Source organism: Podarcis gaigeae (genome assembly GCF_964106915.1).
Source record: "Podarcis gaigeae genome assembly, chromosome: 17".
NCBI lineage: Eukaryota > Metazoa > Chordata > Lepidosauria > Squamata > Lacertidae > Podarcis > Podarcis gaigeae.
The window spans coordinates 38,914,123-38,941,756 of NC_139694.1; the positions used below are offsets into that span (position 1 = coordinate 38,914,123).

The 27,634-nt window shown below is 49.5% G+C and overlaps 1 protein-coding gene across 17 annotated transcripts in view; it reads right to left on the bottom strand.

The window, feature by feature from the left end:
• The window catches only part of L1CAM (L1 cell adhesion molecule), a 107,457-nt gene that overhangs the window by 42,256 nt on the left and 37,567 nt on the right, over positions 1–27,634 (bottom strand). For 12 of the 17 annotated variants that reach the window (XM_083718403.1, XM_083718401.1, XM_083718397.1 and 9 more), the window contains exons 3-12: positions 22,777–22,791; positions 22,398–22,503; positions 19,416–19,612; positions 16,904–17,026; positions 9,182–9,352; positions 7,784–7,895; positions 5,068–5,252; positions 2,884–3,015; positions 2,643–2,786; positions 571–682 (exon numbers count right to left, since the gene is read on the bottom strand). In XM_083718403.1, the coding sequence (XP_083574529.1) occupies positions 571–682; positions 2,643–2,786; positions 2,884–3,015; positions 5,068–5,252; positions 7,784–7,895; positions 9,182–9,352; positions 16,904–17,026; positions 19,416–19,612; positions 22,398–22,503; positions 22,777–22,791 (1,297 nt within the window). The remainder of the gene's footprint in view (positions 1–570; positions 683–2,642; positions 2,787–2,883; positions 3,016–5,067; positions 5,253–7,783; positions 7,896–9,181; positions 9,353–16,903; positions 17,027–19,415; positions 19,613–22,397; positions 22,504–22,776; positions 22,792–27,634) is intronic. The other 5 variants (XM_083718404.1, XM_083718399.1, XM_083718398.1 and 2 more) reach the window with 1 other exon arrangement.

Sequence of the window (27,634 nt, forward strand, 5' to 3'; positions counted from 1 at the left end):
AAAATTCCAGAGGGATTCCTATGATTTTAAGATCTACACCATAGGCAGAGGGTGCCTCCAGACTGTCAGTGTTTTGCAGGAGAGATTTCAGTGCATACTGGAATTTCAGTTTTGAGCAATTAAAGTTTGCTATGACAGATTGATGCTAATAATAAAGATCTCACAGCATATATTCACCGTCTCCACACAAATAAGGCATCATTTTCCATTTACAAATAAAAGTTACTACACTTACTCCGTGGCACTCAACCCCAAGCACCAGAGCTTTGGCACAGAGAAGATGAGATATATACAAATGGTGCCATAGCTGCTTAGGACAAAGTTAGAAAGAAAATGGATTTGATGGATCCAAAGGATTCAAGTTACAAGAAAGGAAATTCCAACTAAACATCAGGAAGGGAAAGAGGTGTTCCTTCTTCCTTGGAGGTTTTTAAGTAGTGGTTGGATGGCCATCTGTCATGAATGCTTTGGTTGAGATTCCTGCATTGCAGGGGGTTGGACTAGATGACCCTTGGGTCCCTTCCGACTCTATGATTCTATGAAATACATCAGCCATAGCAGAGAACTCACCAGTTCACAGAGGGCCGAGGTGCCCCAAAAGTCTCACAATGCAGGGTGGCTGTCTGGTTCTCCACCACGTTGTATACTAACCCATCCGGGGTCAGGATTTCTGCTGGCAGACCTGAATTAAATCAAGTAGATAGATATGTTTGAGGCATGGCACCCTCTAAACAAACAACCAGTTCTGTCTCCTCAACGAAACCCATCTAGGGTTTTGCAAGTATATTGGACCTACCTCATAATCAGGGTTTTTTTAAGTGAGGGCGGGGGGGTGGAGGGAGTTGACGACATGGGGGTTTTTTACAATGAGTTTGTACTAAATATTTTATTGTGTCACAAAACAAACAAATAAACAGGGAAAGTACATATAGTGTCTCCACTTTCAATTCATAGAGGATTTTTCACATTTCGTTTACAGTCGTTTAAAAACATTTCATTTACAGTCAGACTTTATTGTTAAAGATATTGTGTGGTTGGGGGAAAAGAGAGAGGAGGGAGATAGAGATAGATCTTTTGCTCTATTGCATAGTGTTTGTGTGGGGTTTTTGTGTCAGCATCACATGGGTTGGCCCTTTATTTATGTATTTTTGTTGGCATTGCAAGAGCTTAGAGAGTGCAGAGCTTGCTTGGTTGCTGTGTGGTTGGTTGGTTTGTATGTGTGAGCAGGGGCACGGGGGTTGGGGTTGGGTCAAGTTAGCCATACAAAAATTTATGGGAAGCCGCCCTTTGAGAAAAGTGAGCCAAGAAGCTTAAACTAGCACAGGGAGGGTTGCCATATTTTGAAGAGCAAAAAAGAGGACACATTTGCCGACTTCTACTTTTAAAAAGTAGGATGTGTCCATGAAAAAGAGGATATGTCCTGGAAAAAGAGGACATATGGCAACCCTAGCTGGTCACCTTCACCCCGTGTTGCTCCCCTTCATCACATTTACAGCACAACAAAACAATGACCTGTCCCCCACCCACAGGATACAAACTGGGGAAATTGTAAGTCAAACAGAAAAAAAACCCAACAACAATTAAACACATTTAGTCATTTAGCATATTAGATCTTTTTGGTAAAGGCTTTTAGTGTGTGTGTGTGTGTGTGTGTGTGTGTATACACACACACACACATACGCACAAATGCGCACATGCACACACACATACTTTTTTGTTATATTACTATTTGGCCAGATGCTAGCCAAGGCTTAACACTCATTGACCAGAATGTCTGGAGGTAGGAATAAGTGTACTTCTCTTACTGACAAATGGGGTCAAGTAAGCCTTCATGTTTTCCTTATATCTCCATAAGTAAAAGGGTTTGACTAGGCTCAGGAGCTAGAGGCCCCTGAACCTAATTCCCTCTTCCTGGAGAAACCTCTCTTGGCCTTCCCTCCCCAAGAGGCAAGCAAGATGTGAAGCGGTGACATCTGTGACAACAAAACGCATAGTGGGCTGGGGCTGATGTGCTAGCTAGCCCAAGACACATCACTAAATGACCCTCCAGGAAAAGTAGCTACTAGAGACTTTAAAGGTAAAGGTAAAGGGACCCCTGACCATTAGGTGCAGTCATGGCCGACTCTGGGGTTGCGGCGCTCATCTCGCTTTATTGGCCGAGGGAGCTGGCGTACAGCTTCCGGGTCATGTGGCCAGCAGGACTAAGCCGCTTCTGGCAAACCAGAGCAGCGCACGTAAACGCCGTTTACCTTCCCGCCAGAGTGGTAACTATTTATCTACTTGCACTTTGACGTGCTTTCGAACTGCTAGGTTGGCAGGAGCAGGGACCGAGCAACGGGAGCTCACCCCGTTGTGGGGATTCGAACCGCCAACCTTCTGATTGGCAAGTGCTAGGCTCTGTGGTTTAACCCACAGCACCACCCACGACTAGAGACTTTACCTTCTTTTTTTAAAAAAACAACCCTGAAAACTGAAATTCACAGGAGCCTGGAACACCTTCAAGCATTATTTCCGATGTGAGAATGGTGACACTGTTGTGTGTGTGTTCTCTGTTGGCTCCCCCCACCATAACAGGCCCAACCTTGCTGCCCTGTGGTGCTGGTCCAGCCCCATGCTCATCCAAGAGAAGCAGATAAACTCACGGACAATGAGGATGTACGCATTGGCCAGGAGACTGCCATGCTTATTATGGGCTTCACACTGGATCACAGCTGTGTCATTGGGCTGCACTTGGTTGAGGATCAAAGCTCCCGGGACCACCTTCCTTCTCGGGTCTGGCATCACCTCTGAAACCCAGCAAAAGAGTTTAGGCCCACGAGAAGAAGCATGGCAGCGTGGCATCCCTTTCCCTCACCCACATTCCGCACCTGCCCATTCACTCACCTTCTAGCGGGATCCCATTTATCCTCCACGACACCTCTGGTTTGGGTTGCCCATCAACATCGCAATTCAAGCGCACATTTTCTCCTGGTGCAAAGATCTCGCTCTCGGGCTCTTTTATCCAGTATGGAGCAGCTGGGAAAAGAAGGCAGAGTGAAAGGGGTGCCTCTCCACCCACAAGCCCCATCTGCAGCCTCACTGCTGACTCCACAGACTCTAATCTCGCCCTCCAGTTCCTACATATCAACTTCTGAAAACTGAAAAGAAATTCAGGACTCCCCCACTGCTGACCTTGAAGCTCTCTCCCCCCCCCCCCCAATTACTGGAGCCACAATGAATGGAAAGCCAAAGTTCAAGCTACTGTCATGCCTTCTTAGGGTTCCTGCTTAGGGTGGCTATTGCAAAGAGCAATATATTTGTGTAATATATTTACTGTCAGGTTTAGCACTTCTCTCACACAAGACGTGGAATGCTGGCAGTTTTACTAGTTGAAGTTTATTAGCAATAACAGGCTTTCAGCAATCTGACCTTCCCAGAACTCATTCCTTACTTCAGGTAGGTAGCCATGTTGGTCTGACACAGTTGAAATACATATAAAAAATTAAAAAATGTCCAGCAGCACCTTAAAGACCAACTAAGTTTGTTCTTGGTATGAGCTTTCGTGTGCATGCATGGTATCTGAAGAAGTCTACATGCACACTAAAGGTTATACAGTACCAAGAACAAACCTAGTTGGTCTCTAAGGTGCTACTGGGCAATTTTTTAATATATTTCATTCCTCACTGTCGGAGTCAGTTGGCTCGACTGGCTTCTGGCCCTTCCCCAGGCCAGATATACACCAGGCCTGCCCCTGCTTCCTGTCAGTCTTTGCTCTAATCGCTTGCTCCGTCTCCTACTTCTTGGAGACTCAGTTGCAGCCAATTCCTCCTCCTCTGGAGTTGAACCCAACTCCCTCCTACCACCTGCCTCCTGCTCCTTCATCTCTGTGCTGCTGCGAAAACTTACAGGCAGCATTCCAGAGCGAGAAGAGCTTCTTTCACTTTCGTTGTGTGAAAGAATCAAGTTCCTATTTTCCTCTGCCTCTTCCTCTCTGCCGGCCATGTCTCTGACATTTGCAGTGTTACTGGTCAAGCTGAAGTTCTAACTTCTTACAAATGGTCAGAATTCCACTGATTGTTGGCTTTCCACTCTACATATGCACAGAATATTGAGCTGCCTCCCACCCCACCATCCCACACAAAACTGGCTGTCAGTGGCAGGGCAAACCACAGCATGGCAATGGCCCACTGCACAGCACCCTGTGACAGCTCATTGCCAGGAAGGAGAAGGAAGGAAGGAAGGAAGGGGCACAATGCATCGGCAGGTGGCTCTGTGTTCCTTGCAATATCTAGAGCCACCCTCGCCTTTCTGGAAAAGAATCCTATCCAGGAAACCTTGGCTGGCGTGAAGGAGAGACCTCTCAGGACAGTGCTGGATGCCCTTGGGAGCGTTCTGGCCAGGGCTAAGAGTCATTTCAGGGTGAGAAGTTTGATGGGGCCACAGTGAAGGAGCTGCCCCCCTTTCCCACCTTCTTGTTGCCTTTATTAAAGGATTTTCATAGTTAGCAAGGATGCATACAATGCCTCAGTCCTTTCTCACATTCGGTGTGAGACGCTGCTGTCATAGAGGTGGGAGGGAGAGCGGGGAAAGCGGGGAGAAAGAGGTGGGGTAGTGATTTTTCATTTTTTCCCCTAGTGTACGTATGTTCAGAGTTTTTGTGTCAGTATTGTAAGGATAGCTTCTTATTTATCTGTTTGTTCTTGTTGGCAGTGTGAGATGTTGGAGAGACCAGAGCATGGTAGGTTGCATTTAGCTGATTGCCGTGAGTTTTTTGTGGGGGGTTACCCCCCTTTTCTCACAGTTCAGACAACAACAACAAAATCTCCTTCCCACTATTCACTTAAAACAAACAAAACAGATGGGAAAGTCACGTTTAGCACCATGTCTAGTTTGGTCCCCAAATCAATGGGACCTAAAACCTAAGTAATGTGGAAGGCAGGTCCTTTGCTGAATGTCTCCCCCCTACTGAAATCTGAAATGAATGGCTTCTCCTAGGAGAGACCCCCTCACACACACCCCACTAGAGTCCTAGTGCCCCGGCTTAGCTGGTGCCCCCTCTTATCCCACCAGCCAAGCATGTGGGCATACCCTCGACAGTCACATAGTAGCTGTGGCGGATCGTGCCGTGGTCGTTGTGAGCAATGCACTGGTATTCCCCATCGTCATCCTCCTCCACACTTGGGATGCGCAGGGTTTTATTTGAGTTCTCAAGGACTACCCGGTCCGAAAGCTTCAGTCTGTTCATGTGGATCCATTCCACAGTTGGTGTAGGGCTGCCAGAGACAGGAGAGAAAGGGTGAGGGTAAAAAATGGCTAATGACTCTGCTTGGGGGTCCAACTAGTTTAATGCCTAAGACCAAGAACCCTCCAGGTGTTGCTGGGGTTCAACTACCAGCGTCTCCATTGGCCCACGCTGACTGGGGCTGATGAGAGAGAGCTAGAGCCCTATAGCATCCGCAGGACCAACAGGAAAGCTGGAAAGAGCCCTGCTACATTGTCCTATCCCAGATCCTCTCCTCCTCCCTGCCCCATACCGTGTCACTGGCAGTAGTGACGCAATGGCTGAAAGCCAGTGTGGTGTAGTGGCCCGAGTGCTGGACTATGACCTGGGACAGCAGGTTCAAATCCCCACTCAGCCATGAAGCTCAGTGAGTGACTTTGGACCAGTCACTTTCTCTTAGTCTAACCTGCCTCATAGGGCTGTTGAGAGTTAAAACAGAGAGTGGGATAACTAAGTATGTCACCTTGAACTTTTTGGAGAAAAGATGGGATCTAATGGTAATAAAAAACAAACATTTAATTGATTAATTTGTTAGATTAATGGCTTAAAACTTATTGATTGGCTAAATGTATTCTTTTAATTAAAAAATTATTTTATTTTAAAAACAAGAACTCATAAAAACTGCCATCTTAGTAGTGAAATCGCCTCTTGTGTAAGAGAGAAGAGGGGAGGTTTCATCTTCTACGATATGGCTGCTAGGAAATATTATCTATTTATTTTATAAATATTTTTATACAACTATATAATTAAAATAAAGCAGGAAATGTCTATATACAATAAAAACCACAGGAAAAAATTAAAACCAGAGACCATCTACTAACTATTACGGAAATATGTTTTCTCAGTTGCCTTCACAAGCTTCCAGTTATAAGAACAGGAAGTGCTCTATTTCACTCTGCAGCAGTTTTGGATTGCATCAAGATTCAGTTAGCTCAATTTTGCTTCCAACACAATCAGCAAGACATAACTGTGAAATCCTAGCAATGTCACATATTTTTCTTTCATCTCATTTCATCTTCACAACAAGGAAGTAGCCTAGACTGAGGGATTGTGACTGGCTTCACAGTCATGCAGTAAGATTGACTTGAACCTGAACCGCTTTGCCCGTAGCTCAACATGCCACCACCGTAAGGCCCTGGCTCCCCTTCTGACTATGCGCACCAAGCAAGGTTGCTCTTAGTCTTCCTCTCGAAGGTACTCTCTACTCTTTCTGTCATCATCCAGACAATAAATGAAACCATGACTAAGAACGCTGCCAAAGTGCTTCCTGGATCTCCTTGGCTGGCACTTTCCCCTTCTTTATCCTCATCAGCCAGCCTGTGGCTGAAGGGCCGGCTGAGCTGAGAGTCCCCAGAGAAGCCAACTAGGAAGACGTTTCCTTAATCACACAAGAAACACTTTGGATTGCAAGCCAGCCTTTAAGTGCCTTTCCTGCTTCCAAGCCCACAGGATGCAGCCAGGGGGGAGAAAGGAGGCTGCCCACACCTGAGGATGGAGCTGGAGGCCTCTGTTTGCTTGCCAAATCACCAAGGAGGGAAAACTAAAATCCAAAGAGGGTCCCCTCCTCTTCTCCACTTGCAATGTAGGGACTCTGGAGACACATTAAAAAGGAGCTTGCCTGCCCGCCCACCTGCAGGTACGTCTCCCCTACTGAAGCTGCACTAAGGAGAATGGAACCTCAATCTCTTGCCTTCTCTCAACTTCCATATGTACACACACACAGTCTTAGACCCATCCATACCTCCCTCTCTCAAACATCAAATGTTTCTCTCTTTCTCTCTCTCATAGACATAGAGAGAGAGAGAGAGAGAGAGAGTGAGAGAGAGTCAGATATCTGCTTTAGGCAACCAGAAGGGAAAGATCTGTCAGTGCCCCTAAACCGTGAGTGGTTAAGCTGTCCCTCCAGGTGTTGATGGCTGGGGCTGACCATCAGCCCCAGCCAGCATGACCAATGGTCAGATTAACCACCCCGGCCCTCAACTAACAGAGTAATGGACGAACACCAGGGAAACACTTGAAGAAGATAATAAGGGGTGGGTAACTTGTGGCTCTCCACATAGACACTGCTGGATTACAGTTCCCGTCATCCCTGACCACTGGGCATACTGGCTGTGGCTGAGGAGAGCTGGAATCCAGTAATATATGGAGGGCCACAGGTTCTGTATCCCTGGGTTGAGAAAGCCAAGAAGTTACACTTCCATGTGATTCATAGTTGCCCCGTGGAACTCACTGCCACAGGAATACTGTGAAGGTAGTTAATTTCAGGTAAAATTAATGTGAATTTAGAGAAATTTATGAAGTATCCTAAGGTACATTCATGGATTATTATTTTTTAAAAGCCAAGATATCCAGAGGCTGCAGAATCATGCGACAGCTGATCCTCTGGGTGACTGTCTCTGATGGAACTCTTCCCCTTCAAGGATCTTCAAACCTTCCTCTCCCCAACTCTCTCCATGGGCGTTTTGGAGTCCTTTTCGGGTAGAGTTTGAGCCCTTTGACAACAGGGATCTCCAAGGCACTTACAGTCCTGCCACAATGCACTCCAGCACCAAGGGCTCCCCCTGCTTCGCCTCGTATGTGTTGGGCATCTTATCTGGTACAATTAGCATTGGCTTCTGGTTCGAGAAACTGTTGGCTGTGGAAGAGAAAGAAGGGAAGGCAACTGGGCAGCAATGGAACCAACAGGGTGCTGAGCCCACTCTGAGCTAATCTGACCTGCTGTGACCCTGTCCCATAGAGCAGTGGCAGCTCCTGCAGAGGCCTAGTTGGTGCAAACTGTGGAAGAGGCAGGAGCAGCACTGCTCTTCAGCAGCACCACCTTAAGAGTGCAGAATAGGGACCATCTCATTTGTCCCTCTGATCTATCAAGGTAGGCATGCTTGCTGCACCCTTTTAACAGAGCTACTCAGCCACAGACCTTCCATTTCTATCTACATTTGCACATCACACTCAGCCAAACCATGGCTTAGTGCCATCACATAAGCATGCAGGCTCCCAGAGAGGAGATTGTGGCTACCATGCTCCTCCCCAGTTGTTCTGCTGCAGCAGTAATCAAGGCGTTTGGCTTGACTCTCTCCAGCCAACTATAACCTCTCTCCATGAACTATAACCAAGATCTGCCCTGTGGTTTACAGCTTGCAGTTTGTCTGGGAGAGCTAAATCATGAGTCAGGTTCAGATATGTGTGAAGTCAAACCATGGCTTAGTGCAGTGCAGCACTAAGTGCTCTTTTCTTCTGGAGCTCATATGCTTGTGCGTTCACACAAAGCCATGGTTTGGCTTAAATTGACCCTTCTCTCAGTCCCGCCACACTCACAGGCATGCTTGGTAGGGACGTGGGAGAGGGCCTTCTTGATGGTTTCTCCCAGACTTCGGAACTCCTTCCCTAGAGAAGGTAGACTGGCCCCCTCCTTGTTGTCCGGCAAGTGAAGACCTTCTTGCTCCAACAGGCTTTTGGGAGGTGACTGCTGGCGCCATGCGCTTTTATTGTAATTATAAAAACAACAACATCAAACTGGGCCAAAGACCAGCCAGAATTAAATTGGAGCTTCACACAGCTGTTGAAGTTGACAAGTGAGGGATTGAAGGCAGGTCAGGGAACCTGTTGCCTTCCTGACATTATTGAACTACAACTCCCATCATCCATGACCATTGGTCAAACTGGCTGGGGCCAATTGGAATTGGAGTCCAACGACATCTAGAGCGCAACAGATTGCCATCTCTGCTGTACTTGCCATAGCCTACTGTTCACCCTGTTATACTTCTCCCTTCCTTAGCCTCAAAACTAATTACCAAGAAACTAACACTTTCTCAGTGTATCTTAGACTGGGTGGACAGAAGATCAGATGACTGATGGATCACTGTACCTTTCCACCCCAGAAGGTAGCTGCACTTCAGAAATGCAGGGTATCTGAAGACTTACTGGGGAAAACCTTTAGTTCAATGGGCTCCTTCTGGATGATGATTCGAGGACCTTGGAAATGGGCGTTGCAAATATAGTCAGGGCGGCTGTCCTTCATCTGGACGTTAGCAAAATAGAGATTCCCGTCCTGGCCCATGGTGACTCGGTCATCTTTTGTGATATGCTCGATCTCTGGAGGGGAAGGAGAGAGTGGAAATAGCAAAGTGGGGTGAGAAGCCACAGCACAGAAGACTGATTCTTCCACCCCACCTTATCTCTTGACCCAGCCAACATCATAGGAGAGAGAGGAATCACACCTGTCAGGGGTTCAGAAGGAGAGACACAGGAGGGGGAGCAAATGGAGAGTGAGGAGGAGGAGTACGAGGGGGGTGCAGGCAGTGACAGTGGCCAGAGTTATTCCACAAGCCTCTCTAGCGAATCGGAGGACTCACAGAAGGGAGCGCCGGTGGCCAGAGCGAGGGGGGCTCCAGGGGGGAAGCCCCAGGAGGAAGGGGCTAGCGGGGAGTCCCTGAGCAGCAGTTGGAAATCAGGACCAGCTTCTCCACCAGAGCGCAGTGGGGAGGGGGAGTCCCAGGAGTCAGGACCAGTGTCCTCACCACCAGAGGGAGGAGAGGAGTCAGGTTTGGCAACGCCCACATCAGGAAGCGGGGAAACGGTCAGAAGGAAAGTCACCGGCTGGGCGGGCGTGCCAAGTTCAAATGTACAGGAGCGCGGCACAGCGGGGAGCCCGGGAAGGGAGCCAGGTCCTAAAGCCCGCCGGAGGGAGGGGCAAGACTCAGGAGGTTCAGCGTCAGAGGAGTCCAGGAAGGAGGAAACCCCAGAGGGCAGAAGGACCCAGCGAAGGAAAGAACAGCGTAAGAGGTGGAGCCGGGCTAGAATCTTAAACTGGTGTGGGTGGAGCAGTGAGTCAGAGGGGACTTAGCCGGTCTAGCGTCAAGACGTGGGTCTGCGCGCCCAGAGCTTGGAAATGGAAACTAAACTTTAATAAAGACTTTTGTATATAACATCCACTGGGCGTTGGTCCTGTGTGAGCTGGGACCTAGCGGCAGTCCTGACAGTAAGTCCCCTCTCCTTTTCCACCAATTTTACAACCTCGTGGAGTGTGGGAAAGCAGCGAGGGGTGAAGATTGGTGCTTCGCGAGCTCACGAAAACCAGGGAAATGACTACCGAAGAGAAGATAGCGAGTCTGCAAAACGCAGTGACGCAGCTGACTGCAGAAATTGCGGCGTCCAGAAAGAAGGAGCAGGAAGCAGCTGTTACCTGCCAGGATCTGCGAGCCAGGTTAGAAGTGCTAACTACACAGAGGCTACCGGCCACCAGACCAGAAGGGATTGGGCTGGGGAACAGAGGAGGGAGCCTTGTGTCTCACTTCAATGGGGACCTGCAGGAGTATCCTAACTTCAGAGCAGATGTACTATATGCACTGCAGCTGCTTGACAAGGACTTTAAAAATGAGGAAGAAAGAGTGGGATTTATTGTTTCGCATTTACGGGGAGAGGCGAAATCGTGGCTGCGCAATCTCTGGAGAGATAAGGATCCAGCCCTCCAAAATGCGGGTGCCTTCCTTAAAGTGATGGATGCGTGTTTTTTGTCTGAGATTGATGTGGATATCGCTAGGAAACAGATTCACGGACTAAGACAAGGTAGAGCCACTGTAAGGCAATATCATTCACGTTTTTTCGCATTGGTGAATGTATTGGGCTGGGAGAGAGAATCGTCTGCCGTCAGAGATCTGTTCTGGGAGGGGCTGAACGGAGCTGTGAAAGGCGAAATTGCAAGGGGAGAGAGACCCCAAACCACCAAGGACATTGTGGAGAGGGCACTCACCATTGGGGTTAGGCTGGAAGGACGCTCTTGGGACAAAGAGGAAGGGCATTTGGGACGCACGCCAACGAAAGCACCACCCCCCCTTCCCAAGGAAGCGGCGCGCGCTCGATCCATGCCTCCGCTGGGAGGAGGAGAGGAGCCGATGGAGATAGGTGGTGCTAAGGCTCAGTCCACAGCCAGAGCCCTAACGCCGGGAGCAGTCAAAATGAAGCCTCCTAGAGGGACCAGGAAGTGCTACATCTGCGACAGTGCTCAGCACTTGGCGAAAGAGTGTCCCCAGCGGTTTCACAAGCACACTGCAGCCGCAGCGACAGTAACAGAAGCAGTTCAGCTGAGTGAATCACAGCAGGAAAACTCCACTGTCTGGCTGGAAATGGAGCCACTGGGGGCCAGCCAGACAAGTCAGTGAAGCAATCCCCAGTAATGTTACAGCCCACAGACCCCCTCCCACCCAAACCAGTAGTGCAGCTCACCGCATCCCTTCAACTTCCCAATGGGCTCTCTGTGGAAATCCCCATTACCATTGACTCTGGGAGCAATGCAGATTTTATAGGCATGGAGTTCATCCAGCAACATGGCATAGCCCTTCTGCCAGCGACGGTACCTCTGAACGTCATCACGGTGGACGGCAGGGAGCTACTGGGAGGGCAAGTGCTGCAGCAGACGCCGCCAATGGTGATGCGCATTGGTAATCACCGCGAAGTCATCAGCTTCAACGTCACCCGCCTGTCAGACACGCCCATTGTGTTGGGCATGAGTTGGCTGGACAGGCACAGCCCGGCATTGGCATGGTACCAGCGTCAACTGACCTTCTGCTCCTCCTACTGCGCAGAACACTGCATCCTCGCTAACCAAGAAGATGAGGGGTACAAAGACGGACCACAGCTGCACTTAGGCATGTTGCAAGCGGTACCCGACAAGTACAAAGAGTTTTTGGAGGTCTTCTGCGAGAAGGAAGCGGACAAGCTGCCTCCCCACAGACCCTACGACTGCAAGATTGACCTCCTGCCGGGGGCGACGCTCCCGACGGGGAAGCTGTATTCCATGTCTGAGGATGAACTGCAGGAACTCAGGGAGTTCATAGATCACAACTTGAAGCGGGGATTCATCCGAGAATCCAAAGCAGTGGGGGGCAGTCCCGTGTTTTTTGTGAAGAAGCGGGACACGCCCCAAAAGAGGCTTCTAGTTGATTTCAGAATTTTGAATTCAAAAACCAAGCCCACAGCCTTCCCCATGCCCAAGATAGATGACCTGCTGGCGACGGTGCGGAAGGGGCGCATCTTTACCAAGTTGGATCTACGCGGAGCGTACAATCTCATACGCGTGAGGGAGGGTGACGAGTGGAAGACGGCCATGTTTACGCCGCTGGGCACCTATGAATATAGAGTTATGCCTTTTGGATTACAAAATGGCTCCCACTGTTTTCAAGCATTCATGCATCATGTCTTGGCGGGTCTTCTCTACAAGAAGTGCGTCTGCTTCCTGGACGACATCCTCATCTTCTCGGAGTCGCCGGAGGCTCACGAGAGAGATGTCAGGGAAGTACTGCAGCGGCTGCGGGAGCACCGGCTTTACGCCAAGCTGGAGAAGTGCCAGTTCGACAAGACGGAGGTGGACTTCCTGGGCTACAAACTGTCCGACAAGGGACTCGCCATGGACAGTACCAAGGTACGTGCAGTGCTGGACTGGAAGAGCCCACGCAATCGAAAGGAAGTCCAGAGATTTGTCGGCTTTGCCAACTTTTATCGCAAGTTCATCAAAGGTTTCGCCATGCAGACAGCGGCCATCACTGACACCCTCAGTTCCAAGAAGAAGAAGTTCATCTGGACGGAGCAGGCAGAGCAGTCCTTTCAGAAGCTCAAGCACCTCTTCGCGTCCGAGGAACACCTGCTACACGTGAACCCCAGCAGGCCCATGAGAGTGGAGACGGACGCGTCAGACAGGGCCGTGGGGGCCGTCCTGTTGCAGCAAAACCACCAGGGGGACTGGAGGCCGTGCGCTTTCTACTCCAGGAAACTCAGCAAGTCGGAGCAGAACTACACCATCTGGGACAGGGAGTTACTGGCCATACATGCAGCTTTCAAGGCGTGGCGGCATTTCCTCGTCGGGGCCAAACACACGGTGCAGGTCCGTACAGACCATAAGAACTTGGAGTACTGGCGCACGGCGAGGTTCCTGAACCAGAGACACATCCGCTGGGCGGAGTTCTTTGCAGATTTCGACTTCAGGATAGAATACATCCCTGGAAACAACAACATCATGGCGGACGCGCTGTCCAGGAAACCGCAGTATCTCGAAGAAGAGGCGCCGGCGGCAGCCAAGCATATTTTCGCACCAAAGGCGTGGGCATGCGCGTCAGCCACGGTGGACCTGGACGCGGTGCGTCACACGCTGCAGACGGACTCCTTCGCGCGAGCCAAGATGGAGGAGGTGCGTAGCGGCACGGCGAGGGACGACGACTTCCAAATACGCGACGGCCTGCTCATCCGCAAAGGAGCCCTCTACGTGCCGGGAGACAACCTCCGCGCGAGGGTCCTGCAACAGCTGCACGACGCGCCCAGCGCGGGACACTTCGGCAAGGAGAAGACGGTGGACCTAGTAGCCAGAGACTTTTGGTGGCCCAAGATGAGGGGGGATGTCGCGGAATACGTCAAGAGGTGCGACACCTGCCAAAGGGCCAAACCAGTACACCAGCCGCCGGCGGGCCTGTTGGAACCGCTACAGACACCGTTCGAACCGTGGGAGAGGGTGGCCCTGGACTTTGTCACGGATCTGCCCAGCTCGAGAGGCAAGACGGCAGTACTCGTGGTAGTAGACTTGTTCACCAAGATGGCCCACTTCATTCCTTGCGCGAAGGTGGCCACAGCCGAGCAGACCGCCAAGCTGTTTATAGACCACGTGTTCAAGGTGCACGGCCTACCACGATCCATCCTGTCCGACAGGGGGCGCCAGTTCATATCCAACTTCTGGCAAAAGCTGATGGGTTTCCTGAACGTCAAGGTCAGCCTGGCGTCGGCGCGACACCCGCAGACTAACGGACAGGCGGAGAGAGTCAACGCCATCATGCAGCAGTACCTGAGATGCTACGCGAACCAGCAGCCCTCGACCTGGGTGGACTACCTACCGCTAGCCGAGTTTGCCTACAACAACACGAAACACGTGTCCACGGGGGTGACACCGTTTTTCGCCAACAATGGGCGGCATCCCAGAACCTTCCCGGGTTTAGAGAAAGTGAGGGAGGGGGAGCCGCAGGGAGCAGAGGCCGTGGCAGCGGAGTTGCAGGAGATCCACGAGCAGCTCAGGAGGCAGTTAGAGATGGCGAAACAGGCTTACAAAGTGCAGGCAGACCGACACAGGAGGGTTGGGGAAGACATCCGGGTAGGAGACTGGGTCTGGTTAGCAGCCCAGGCAGTTCCGGCCAGATCGTTGGCCAAGAAGAAGCTCGGGCACAAGCAGCTAGGCCCTTACCAAGTAGAGGCGCAGATCAACCCAGTGGCCTTCCGGTTGACACTACCGGAGGGGTCCAGAATGCACCCGGTCTTTCATAGATCAGTGCTCACACCCTACAAAGAGCCCCACAGGTTTCAGGCACCAGGGACAGCGCCAGACCCGCTCAGGGAAGCGCCCAAAAAGGGGGGGTCGCCGAGAAGGGGGCCACTCAACGAAGCCACAGAGATTTTGGACTCAAGGTGGGGGGAGGACGGGATTGAATATCTTCTCGCCACAGAGGACACCCCGGCCAGCGCCAACAGGTGGGTGCCGGATTACGCATTGGAGGAGCAGTTGCTCAAGGAAGAATTCCATACACTTTTCCCGCACAAGCCTATGCCGGCGGGCTTTTTCGATGATTGTCTGTTCACACCCACACTCTCGGCCAGCACTTTCCGGGGTTTCTCGTCAGCGGAGGACTCGGCTCCGGGAGGCAGCTCCCCAGAGGGATCGCTCTCAGGTTTTGGCACGGGGGGATCTTATTGGTGGGAGGACCAACCCGAAGTGGGATGGCGCACAGACATGCCGGAGGGACCCTGGGAAGTGGCGTCACCTCAGGCGACAGGGGGAGAAGGGGTTTTGAGTGATTTGGGGGCGGCCTCAGATTTCGAACACACAGCCCAGGAGATGGAAGCGGAGGGAATCGCAGTCGACGAGCCCATGGAGGACTTTCCGGACTTATCACGATGGCTGCACGCCTCGGGGGACGAACTGTATCCTGAACTCACCCCGACAACTCTAGAGCACCCGGAACCCGCACCTGAAGAGGGGGAGGGGGAAGGGGGGGCTTCGAGGGGGGGATGGATGTCAGGGGTTCAGAAGGAGAGACACAGGAGGGGGAGCAAATGGAGAGTGAGGAGGAGGAGTACGAGGGGGGCACAGGCAGTGACAGTGGCCAGAGTTATTCCACAAGCCTCTCTAGCGAATCGGAGGACTCACAGAAGGGAGCGCCGGTGGCCAGAGCGAGGGGGGCTCCAGGGGGGAAGCCCCAGGAGGAAGGGGCTAGCGGGGAGTCCCTGAGCAGCAGTTGGAAATCAGGACCAGCTTCTCCACCAGAGCGCAGTGGGGAGGGGGAGTCCCAGGAGTCGGGACCAGTGTCCTCACCACCAGAGGGAGGAGAGGAGTCAGGTTTGGCAACGCCCACATCAGGAAGCGGGGAAACGGTCAGAAGGAAAGTCACCGGCTGGGCGCGCGCGCCAAGTTCAAATGTACAGGAGCGCGGCACAGCGGGGAGCCCGGGAAGGGAGCCAGGTCCTAAAGCCTGCCGGAGGGAGGGACAAGACTCAGGAGGTTCAGCGTCAGAGGAGTCCAGGAAGGAGGAAACCCCAGAGGGCAGAAGGACCCAGCGAAGGAAAGAACAGCATAAGAGGTGGAGCCGGGCTAGAATCTTAAACTGGTGTGGGTGGAGCAGTGAGTCAGAGGGGACTTAGCCGGTCTAGCGTCAAGACGTGGGTCTGCGCGCCCAGAGCTTGGAAATGGAAACTAAACTTTAATAAAGACTTTTGTATATAACATCCACTGGGCGTTGGTCCTGTGTGAGCTGGGACCTAGCGGCAGTCCTGACAACACCCCATTTCATTCATTCATTCATTCATTCATTCATTCATTCATTCATTCATGAATTGATCAGGTGGATCAGACCAAAGGTCTCCCTTCCAACCGTAGCCTGCCATATGCCTCAGTGAAAGTGGATACTTACATCCTGTGCTCTGCTTTCCCCCCACAAGACCTCAGATCTCCTTCAGGTAGCAGGCCATGGGATCTGAATCCCAGTAATCAGTTCCAAGCAAAACCACCTTGATTAATGCATTGAGCTACACTTTCCTGGACAAAAGTCCATCTCCTAGGGTACTTAGAATGGACTTACATAGAATCAGACCATCTACCCAAATACTGCTTATTCCACGGATAGGGAGCTTGTGGCCTCCAAAAGTTGTGGGACTACAAATCCCATTTTATCCCTGGCCATTGGCAATTCAGGGCTGGGATTGATGGGAGTTGGAGTCCAACATCTAGAGGGCCACAGACTCCCCAGCTCTGATCCGTTCTGACTGGTTGAATCACAGATTGATCCAGGGACCTGCATACATACAAGGCAGGTATAATGTGATCCCCAGCCCCCATTTTTGTTTTCAATTTACCTCTTGCATGTTGCATAGAGCTATGTGTTAAGAAGCCACTTGTAATAAATACTGTATACATTAAAAAAATACATAACTATAAAGGCATGTGTCCTAACATTATACTATCCGACAATGAGCCTATAACCCAAGCCTCTTCCCTCCTGAGTTGAGTAACCTAACTGCTCACCCTAAGAAGCAGGCCAACTGCTGGCAGACAGTAGTCCTCACATTGGTCATCTTTGCCACATGATCACACCTGGAAGGGCAACCAGGGATACTCACTGTTGTTCAGCCAGTAGATTTTGGGTGGAACAGCACTTTCAGGTGGGTTGCAGGGTAAGACCGTATGGGTCCCTTCCTCCACTGCAATAGGTGCCACCTTCTCCTTTGGCCACTGTGGAGCACCTGGAAAAAGACAGGAAGCAAGGGAGGAAACTGTGTGAGCAAGAGACAGCAAGTGGGGAAGACTCCAAAGAGATCAGCCGAGAAGCATCGCTTGCAAAGTCCTCTGGGTTCACTTCTTCACACATCCAGTTCCTCTTTCCCTCTTACAGAAGACGTACATCCACAGGTCTTTGGGAGGAATTCAGCACCACACTATTCCATTTGTTCCATCAGAACAAACATTTCAGCTTGTGCAATGGAGCCATCTCCCTCCTACCCCCTCCAATGCTGCTCTGGGGGGTTCTGCTTGGAGGAGTGTGGTGTGAATGGGGGTAGGAAGCAGGGAGAGTTTCACTGTACTAGTGGGACTTGTCCTGGTTCCTGCTAGCACACCTACTTAGATGAACCTGGCCCTCTGAATATTATTCAGTGACTGGAAATGCCTCTCAGGGCCAAGAGCTCTGGGAACGGGCAGGAGATATGCAGCCCAGAGCACATAGCACTAAAAGGGGGGCGGTCCTGGGTTCCTGCTCTGTATCCTCAAAATATCCATGTGAAAACAAGGGTGGGGAAATGCAGAGACAGAAGAGATTAAAAAGAAAGAGGGTCTTGAGGAAGTATTTTCTAGGATTGGAGGAAAAGTGCTGTCCTAGAAGTGATTTGTGCTGCAAAAGAGGCAGAGGCGCTTTTATTAAAAAGGACCTTGGACTGAGGGCAAAATGGGCTCGGGTTGCTTTATCCAAAATGCACCACCCCCTCCCAAAAACCCCCCATCCTTCTTTCCTAGGGAGAGGGAATAGGATTGCCACCTACTATACTGCCTTGATCAGTGATGTGTGCAGATCCTCTTATTGCACTGGCTGCTGAAGTTCAGCATTAGGTGGGCAGAGATTCATTCATCAAGTCCTGAATATCTGCAGTCTCTCACTTGTGCTATTGGGGAGGGGAGAGATTTTCCAATCCGCCCAACGTACACATACACTGATGCACAGAACAGCTCCAGCATGTGTTTTATGAAAGCAGATGCATGACAAGGCATGATGGTGTTTGGCCTTGCCTACTCACAAGTAGCAGCTAATGAAGTAGAGCTAAAAGAGGGAAACACTGCTGCAATGCCCCAGAAGAGGGCAGGGGTGGCAGAATCTGCCAGAAGAGGAGGAGGAGGGTCCCGGGAGAGGAGGGGGAGAGAGTTCAAGCAGTGATGGGGAAGAGGGTCGCTGGGCACTTGCAAGCGCAGGCTTCTCACTTGGGACAAGTACCGTGCAACTTTAAAGGTAGAATGGGAGGGGGGTGTCAAGGGCTGGGACAACATCTTTGGTTATGCCCAGCCATGGATCCTGGAACTCTGCTTATGAACCCATGAACTGTGCCTCCTATACTGCACATCAGTTGAGGCTGAGGCTGTGTGCTGATTTTATCAATAAAGCTATTGGGATTTCCCAAGCCAAGAATCTGAGGGGCTTTCATATGAGGGCGGAAGCCAGGGCACACTGAAGAATGTAGGGGAGCATGGATTTACGGTACCTGGCCTCTGAGGTTGTGGCCTGTGATTTGACCTTCCTGGCTCATAGTTCACTCTCAAAAACCACTGAATTCACAACAAAAGCAGCAATAATAATATGCAGTAAAGGGCAAGTGGATTTTCTTTTGGGATTTTTAGTAAAGGTAAAGGAAAAACAATCAGAAGGTTCCAGTTCTGGAATACAGAAGAGAATGTTAACAGACTGTAAAATTTCCCTTCCTCTTAAAAATTTGTCACCGCCACCATTAAAAAGAAAAAAGGTGCATTTTTGGTGTCAGTTCTCTTTTGTGGTTACAGTCAGGATCAATAATGTGTCTCCTCTCCCCCCCCCCCCGCTTCCCCCCACACTTTTGTTTTAACTCCTTCCCTGGCAGGCATGGGGAGGGCGAGGCCAAGCCAGAGGGTGGGGGAGGGGCCCACAGAGGTGCTGATGGAGAGGACTGGCAATTACATCACCCCGACACCATGAATCCATGGCAACAGTTTCCATGGAAACAAGAGCAACTGGCTGCACTCCAGGGAGTCCAGGCAGGTAAAAGGGGAGGTGGGAGGGGGAAGAAGCTGGGGATATACATTTATTGTGAGGGGGAGGGGAGAAATTTATTACTCAGATAACTGGCGGGGGGGCGTGCGCGTGTATGGCAGCATACATGAGTGTGTGCGTATGCGCAGAGCTGCAGTCGCAGTCATTGTGTGGCAGAAATGAGCAACATCAGCCAAGCCTGGGCCAGGCATAGGGTGGGTGTGCATGGTGTGCAGCTGAAGGTGTGATGTGGGGCAGGACTGGCGGACGTCCCCATGCAAGGGGATAGGGTGGGGCTGAAGCAGGGACACCATGCTGGGCAAGACTGAGGGGCACCGAGCGAGGGTGGGTGGGTGGGCACTCACTCTCAGCTATAATTTGGCTTTCGGAGCTCATGGCAGTGCCCAGAATGTTGCTGGCATAACAGCGATATCTCCCGTGGAACCTGGTAGGCGTATTCCCATTGTTTGTCGTGATGTTCAGGGTCCCTCTGCCGTTCCATTGCATCATCCCCGGCACCTGCTCAGGATCAAATTCGCGCCCATCCCTGGTCCACCGGAACCTGCCAAGTAGAGAAGGTGCATCAGGAATGAAAGGGAGACCATGCTGGACACAAGAGGCTGCTGCACAGATCAGGAATGCAGCGGGCATCTCTTTAGGCAGGAATTTGGGAGATACACATGGGAGGGAGCTGGAATCATTTTCACAGAAAGATCACTTCTAAGGCTTGCAGCTGGCAGGAAAGCGTTCTAAAGAGGGAGATATATGCAGAAAATTGAGGGAGGGTGTTTCTTTTAGGAGATGGTCAGGGATGAGCCCATGTAAAACCAGTATGCACCGGTAGGGGGAGGTGAGACTGGGAAAGCAATGGTGGGAATGAATGGTTATGGGAATGGAAGGCAGGGGGACAATAATTTCTCTCATGTTCACAAGAGCTGAGCTGAAGGCAAGGAAGCAGATTAGGAGCTGAGCAAAGGTCAGAGGAAGGTGAGGAACATTACTGGAGCAGCATAAGAGGGAATAAAAGAGATATTAGGAACAGAGTGGAGCTGCGCTTGGAGCACTATGCAATATCCAGTCTCATAAGAACTGGAGAGACCAGATCCTACGGTGGGAGGTGGAAACCCAGGGCTGAATGCGTTCTGGCTTAGAAATAGCCAAGTATGGTGCTCAAAAATGCAATTCCTAGGAACAGAATTTCTACAAATATACACTCTTATGCATACATCATTTCTATTTTAATTCTTTATTAGGAATTTGAGTCTTGGCAAAATTTGGAATTTTGTTTTTTTATTCAGAACACTGTAGCTCGGAGGGTTGAGGGGATATGTCAATTACACTTTCTCTCATTTTCTCATTTTTTCTAAACCTAAGTTTTGCTTGCCAAATTTACACATAAATGAGCAGGGTGGTATTCTTTTTTTTAAAAAAAAACATTCTTATGAATATTTGACAGCATTGTAGTGCTCCTTTTCCTAAAATATACATTTCTGCAAGCAATTTCCACTGATATGTTGCATGTCTGTATGTTATTTTATATATCCATTTTTATGCACACCTTTTCCCCAATATGTACACTTTTTTGTTGGAGAACTGCAACTCAAAATTCAGATACATATGAATTTTGAAGGAATTTCAGTTCATTTGTTGTTTCAGGAAATGTAAATTTGGCAAATTTGCAAACATGCAAACTAAACTGAATTCCCCACCCCCATCCCTAGCAAGTATAGAAGATCTGATATCTGCAAGCGTGTGACCAAAAGTATAATTGTTTACAGGGCTAGCAATTCAGCAGTCAAGATCAAATATTGTACCTTTTGAAGAACACTGAGAGACACAGAGCAAAATGCATACATACTGTATCTACTCAGACATAAGTACTGTTGAGTTCACTAGGTGACTAGGGCTTACTCCCTGGTAAATGCATATGGGACTGCAGCCTTAGACTGCTGCAAAATACAATGGTTAGATTTGCTGGTTAGCACTAGCCACTGAGACCACATCTTCCTAGTATTCAGACAGCTGCAATGGTTCCCTATCAATTTCTGGGACAACCAAAAGTGTTCGTTTTAAACATTTAAGGCCCTTCTTAGCTTAGTTAGAATTGAGGTATACAAAAGCCTGCCTATTTCTGTATGAATACGCCTGAGTATTAAAAACATTCTCTGAGGTTCCTTTCTGGCTGCATCCCCCCGCCCCAAGAAAACACACACAGAGTGCGTGAATAATAGAGAGGAAAGTAGGTGAGCTCTTAATGAAATCCCCACCCCCTGACTGCTACCTAATTTTAGCCAAAAAAATAAAAAATTCCCCTGATAGCTTTCTAGAAACAGTAGCTAAGTGGCTTGCCTAAGACCACCTAGTGACTTCTTAGTGCAGAGTGGAGAGAGACCTGAATCAGGGACTCTGGTTCACAGCCCAATCTTGAAGTCTCTACACAAAAGGTGCAAATTAAAAACACAAAATTGCAAAGCAATCCAAACATCTAGCTTGCAGGCTTCCCAAATTATTCCCTACTTTGCCTCCTTATAATCAATCAATGCAGGGGGCGGGGGGGGGCAGCAGTTCATCCATGTCTCTGTATCCTGGGCGACTGGAGGCAGAGATGACTTGGGGCCAGCTCCTCTGCAGGTGGGAGCTCCTTACACTTAGCACGCCCCCACCGTGTTTCCTTCCCAGTGTAAGATGCAGCAGGCATCAAGCAAAGGAGGAAAATGTGCCTCAGAGCTAAACTCAGAGTGACGCGGAAGATCTGAAATCAGATCTCCTGACATCTTTGACTTGGTTTAAAACCAGCGCTGGTAGTGATGGGGGCGGGGGGGGGGGCAAAATGAGAATGAAGACGCAGCGCTGGGACCTAACCTTTTCTTCCCGTGCTGAATCCTCAGCCCTGAACCTATGATTATCACAGCAACACAAGTGCCTGTCTTGTCTCTAAGAGCTGCCTGAGAAGGGGGAGCAATTTCAACCAGGGAAACATCCTGGATGGAAAAGGTTCGCTCTCCCTCCCCCTCCCCCCAGCAACACAACACAGCACCAGTCCAATCTGACCCCTGACCCCTCTCCCCACCATGACTGCTTTTCAAAAACAGAAAGAGAAATCATTAGATCCAGTGAGAGATCTTCCACATCCTATCTGGTAAGGTCACATTCACACCATAAATTTAAAGCACATTAAATTCGCATGGCTTCCCCCAAAGAATCCTGGGAACTACAGTGTGTTAAGAGGACTGGGAACTGTAGCTCTGTGAGGAAGTAAACTACAATTCCCTTCAAATGTATAGTGCAGATATCAGCGCACCAACCTAAAGACAAAGCATTTTGGAGGCTATTTTTGTCATACTTACTTCACTGGGGGATTCCCAGTGGCCTCACATTTCAGGGTGGCCTCGTCATTTGGGAAAATAACAATCTTCTTATCTGGCTGCTCCGTGAATTCAGGTGGCTGTAGTACTGGAAAACCAAGGTGGGAGCAAGAATCAGCAACCAGGACCCCTAAGATGGGAGGGCCACCCTTTGAAGCCCCCAGCCTCCCCCCGCCCTGGACAGATTGCAATAAAACGGTTATACCTTGCACAAAGATATAACAGGATAGTGTCGGTCAGATTCAGAACATGGTAGGAGACCCCTCCCCAACAATGCAATCACACGGACTGGCCCTTCACCTTGTCCTGCTCCCGCCCTGCAGCCAGATACACACTCACACAACATTTCATGAAGACTCACAGTTTGTCCGGTCAACTGCGCCAGCCAGGAAGCAACAGAAGAAAAAGGGAGAAATAAGTCTTTGTTAGTGGCCATTTCACAGAATCACTGCACAGCATGGAAATAAAACATGCAATTTTTCGTGCAAGATGGGGAAAGCGGTGGGAGCACAATCAGAGCATAGGTATGCAAAAGGAGTGTGTTTGAGGCAGGAGGCATACAAGGTGAAATTGGAGTATACAAGACAGGGGAGTGTACAAGATGAAATTCTGCAGGACAGGACAGGCACACATGGGACAATCAGGGACAATCAGGTGCCTGTCTGCAGTCTGAGTGCCCGGGGTGGACAATGGTCATCAGTCTGCACATTAGGGGGCGCCACTGTGTGCTTTGACTGGATTTGTGTGTGTCCTAGAGAGTGAGGTAGTTTGTGGCTAGAGAGTGTGAGAGGGGCTGCTGTGCAGAGCAGCAGGTACGCAACTATGTGACACAAGTCATGAACGAGTGAGGTGCTCCATGGGGAGCAGGAGAGCAGCAGGCAATTCATGGGGCAAAAGAACTCCTCCCAATGGCCTATTTGTTCAGCATTCATCCTGATCTGCTTGCAAAAAGCTTAGGCAGTAGTTAGATTATAGCCAGTCTTTATTGGGCATTTGTTCTGATCTGTTTCCTAGTTCTGCTGGATCTCTCAGCGGCGTTTGATACCATCGACCATGACATCCTTCTGGACCGTCTTGAGGGGCTGGGAACTGGGGGCACTGTCATACAGTGGTTCCGCTCCTTCCTCCTGGGCGGTGTTCAGAAAGTGGTGGTGGGGGATGAGTGTTCAGACCCCTAGGCTCTCACTTGTGGGGTGCCCCAGGGTTCTGTCCTCTCCCCCATGCTTTTCAACATTTACATGCAGCCGCTGGGAGAGATCATCAGGAGGTTTGGGCTGGGTGTTCATCAGTATGCAGATGATACCCAGCTCTACCTCTCTTTTAAATCAGAACCAGTGAAGGCGGTGAAGGTCCTGTGTGAGTGTCTGGAGGCGGTTGGAGGATGGATGGCGGCTAACAGATTGAGGTTGAATCCTGACAAGACAGAAGTACTGTTTTGGGGGGGACAGGAGGCGGGCAGGTGTGGAGGATTCCCTGGTCCTGAATGGGGTAACTGTGCCCCTGAAGGACCAGGTGCGCAGCCTGGGAGTCATTTTGGACTCACAGCTGTCCATGGAGGCACAGGTCAAATCTGTATCCAGGGCAGCTGTTTACCAGCTCCATCTGGTACGTAGGCTGAGACCCTATCTGCCTGCAGACTGTCTCGCCAGAGTGGTGCATGCTCTGGTTATCTCCCGTTGGACTACTGCAATGCGCTCTACGTGGGGCTACCTTTGAAGGTGACCCGGAAACTACAACTAATCCAGAATGCGGCAGCTAGACTCGTGACTGGGGGCGGCCGCCGAGACCATATAACACCGGTCTTGAAAGACCCACATTGGCTCCCAGTACGTTTCCGAGCACAATTCAAAGTGTTGGTGCTGACCTTTAAAGCCCTAAACGGCCTCGGTTCAGTATACCTGAAGGAGCGTCTCCTCCCCCATCGTTCTGCCCGGACACTGAGGTCCAGCTCCAAGGGCCTTCTGGCAGTTCCCTCACTGCGAGAGGCCAAGTTACAGGGAACCAGGCAGAGGGCCTTCTCGGTGGTGGCGCCCGCCCTGTGGAATGCCCTCCCATCAGATGTCAAAGCGATAAACAACTACCTGACATTCAGAAGACATCTGAAGGCAGCCCTGTTCAGGGAAGTTTTAAATATGTGACATTTTAGTGTATTTTTCATCTCTGTTGGAAGCCGCCCAGAGTGGCTGGGGAAACCCAGCCAGATGGGCGGGGTACAAATAATAAATTATTATTATTATTATTATTATTATTATTATTATTATTATTATCTGCAGGGATACGGCCTGCATTCATCCTGATTTGCTTTCAGGGTGTTCTCATTAGTCATGCATTCATCTCATGCTTTCCAAAGCATTTACCTGTCACTTTCCAACTTGCAAAAAGTCAGGTTCTTTTTTTTATGAGGATTTCTTGCACTTGGGTGCTTCAGGTTTAAAATATGCAAATCTAAATTTGCAGTATGTGCCTGAATTCCTCCCATCAAAATAGTGCGAGTTTGGAGGCACCCAAAATGTACAGGCTGGATCATGGGTAGGCAAATTAAGGCCCAAGGGCCAGATCCGGCCCAATCGCCTAAATCTGGCCCACGGACAGTCCAGGAAACAGCATGTTTTTACATGGGTAGAATGTGTGCTTTTATTTAAAATGCATCTCTGGGTTATTTGTGGGGCATAGGAATTCGTTCATTCCCCCCCCCCTAAATATAGTCCAGCCGCCCACAAGGTCTGAGGGACAGTGGACCGGCCACCTGCTGAAAAAGTTTGCTGACCCCAGGCTGGATTAATAAGGTCCAATGTGAAGAAAACATCCTCTCTATCTTGCTGATGGTGAACAAACATCATCAAGTCATACCCGCCAACCAGAATGAAAGCAGTACAGTGGTACCTTGGTTTTAGAACAGCTCAGTTTATGAGCAACCTGGAAATAAAATGGTGCAAACCCGGAAGTAGGTGCTCTGGTTTGTGAACTTTGCCTTGGAGGCAGATCATGTTCCACTTCCTGTTGAGTGTGCTCCGTTTGTAAATTGAGTCCCCCGCTGCTAATCAGAGGCTTCCTGTTGAGTCTGTCAGCTGTTGAGTCCCGAGCACCATGCAACACAGAGGTGATATTTGGAGCTTCTGTTTTTGCTATTTTTTTGTGTTTTTGATTGTGTGGCTTTTTCACTTTTTGACTGTGACTTGTTCTTCGTTTTATGGGACTGACTTGTGACTGTGGCTTGGGGCTTCGTTTTTGTGACTGTGTGGAACCCAGTTCAGCTACTGATTGATTGATTGATTGATTGATTGATTGTGCGACTGAAGAAATGGATAAAAGTCCCCCATCCAAACAATGACAATCATCAGTTCACGTAAGAAACATTAATTTTTATTTTTATAACCTACAATACTGTCTTATTTATTTTATAGTACTGTACATTATTGCTTTCATTTTATGGATCAATGGTCTCGTTAGATAGTAAATTTCCTGTTAAATTGCTATTTTAGGGGTTGTTTTTTTTAAAGTCTGGAACGGATTAATCCATTTTGCATTACTTTCTATGGGAAAGCACACCTTGGTTTTAGAACGCTTTGGTTTTGGAACACACTTCTGGAACAGATTAAGTTTGGGAACAAAGGTACCACTGTATTTTGTTTTGCATCTTGATCTGGCACAGTCAGAGATCTGTAAAGAGTTGGAATTTCAGGATGCGGGAGCTATACTAGACTAGGTTATTAAGTGGAGGTTGGATGGTCATCTGTCATGGATGCTTTAGTTCAGATTCCTGCATTGCAGGGGGTTGGACTAGATGACCCTGGGGTCTCTTCTATTCTTCTTCTGTGAGTAGGCTGCTGGGCTCTCCCAGTTCACTTCTCAAGTTCTTTGTTCTGAGGACACAGTGCTGGTCGGCTTCTGTTCTCCATTTGGGGCACAACACAGTGTGACTCATAGGAGGGGCTATGTGGGGTGGGGGTGGCAGGAGCAGTTGTATAAAGGATCCTGTTTTGGGGCATCTAGGTAGATTGAATGCCATTCTGGAACCATTTTGGAGAGCCAAATAGGAAATGGAGAGTGAACCAGGAGGTATCATGTTTGAAGAAGACTGAGGGGTGGTATGTGTGAAGGTGCACATGCAGAACAGCAAAAGCATGTGTGGGATTGGATATAGTGCATCCACTCCTGCAGGCATTTAAAATACATTTAAAACACTTTCCCCAAAGAATATTAGGAACTGTAGCTTGTTAAAGATGCTGGAAACTGTAGCTCTGTGAAGGGTAAACTACAATTCCCAGGGGAAGTTACGTACTTAAAATGTATGGTGTGTACGCAGCCTGCATATATCTATATAGCTATCAGATGGCTGATGGGACATAAAAGTCCCTTACAACTTTCCAGTTCTAAGATTATACGAAGACGGAAATCTGCCTTTTACCAAATCAGAGCAACTTGTCCCGTATTCTCTCTACACTGACTGGCAGCAACTCCCCAGGGTTTCAGGCAGGGACCTTTGTCCGCCTTACCTGGAGCTGCTGGGTACTGAAACCAGGACCTTCTGCATACAAACCAGGGGCTCCACCATTGAGCAATGACTCCTCCCTTTCCTTCCCCAGTGGTCAACCAGCACTGATTGGCTGCTCTGTCTCCCTGCATAGTTGGCTTCCCACTTTTGGAGGGGGCGGTAGCTGCCTCTTCTCCCCCTGGCTACAGAACCCAGCTGTGTGGCTAGCCTGGTGTAACACTAACTACAGACCCTCCAAGTGCCCCTATTTTCCAGGGACAGTCCCTGAATTACAGAAGCTGTCCTTGTTTGCGATTTGATCCTGGAATATCTTGCTTTTCCTTAGAACATCCCTATTTTTGTTGGAGAAATATTAGAGGGTATGAAGGCAGCCCAGTACAGGGAAGTTTTTTTTTCATGTTTAATGTTTTATTATGTTGTATATATGTTGGAAGCCGCCCAGAGTGGCTGGGGCAACCCAGTCAGATGGATGGGGTATAAATAATAAAATTATTATTATTATAGAATGGAACATCCCTATTTTCATCAGAGAAATGTTGGAGGGCATGTGACTAGGATTGGCAACTGACCATATGACCTTCTCATATCTAATGGCAACTATATGCACAGAAAACATCAGGGGAAGCTTTTCATAGAATCACCTGCCAGTGGCTACAGATCAAGCTGTTGGTAACAAGCACAGCTACCATGGATGGTTGGAAAAGTTGGCAATTTTACTGTGAGC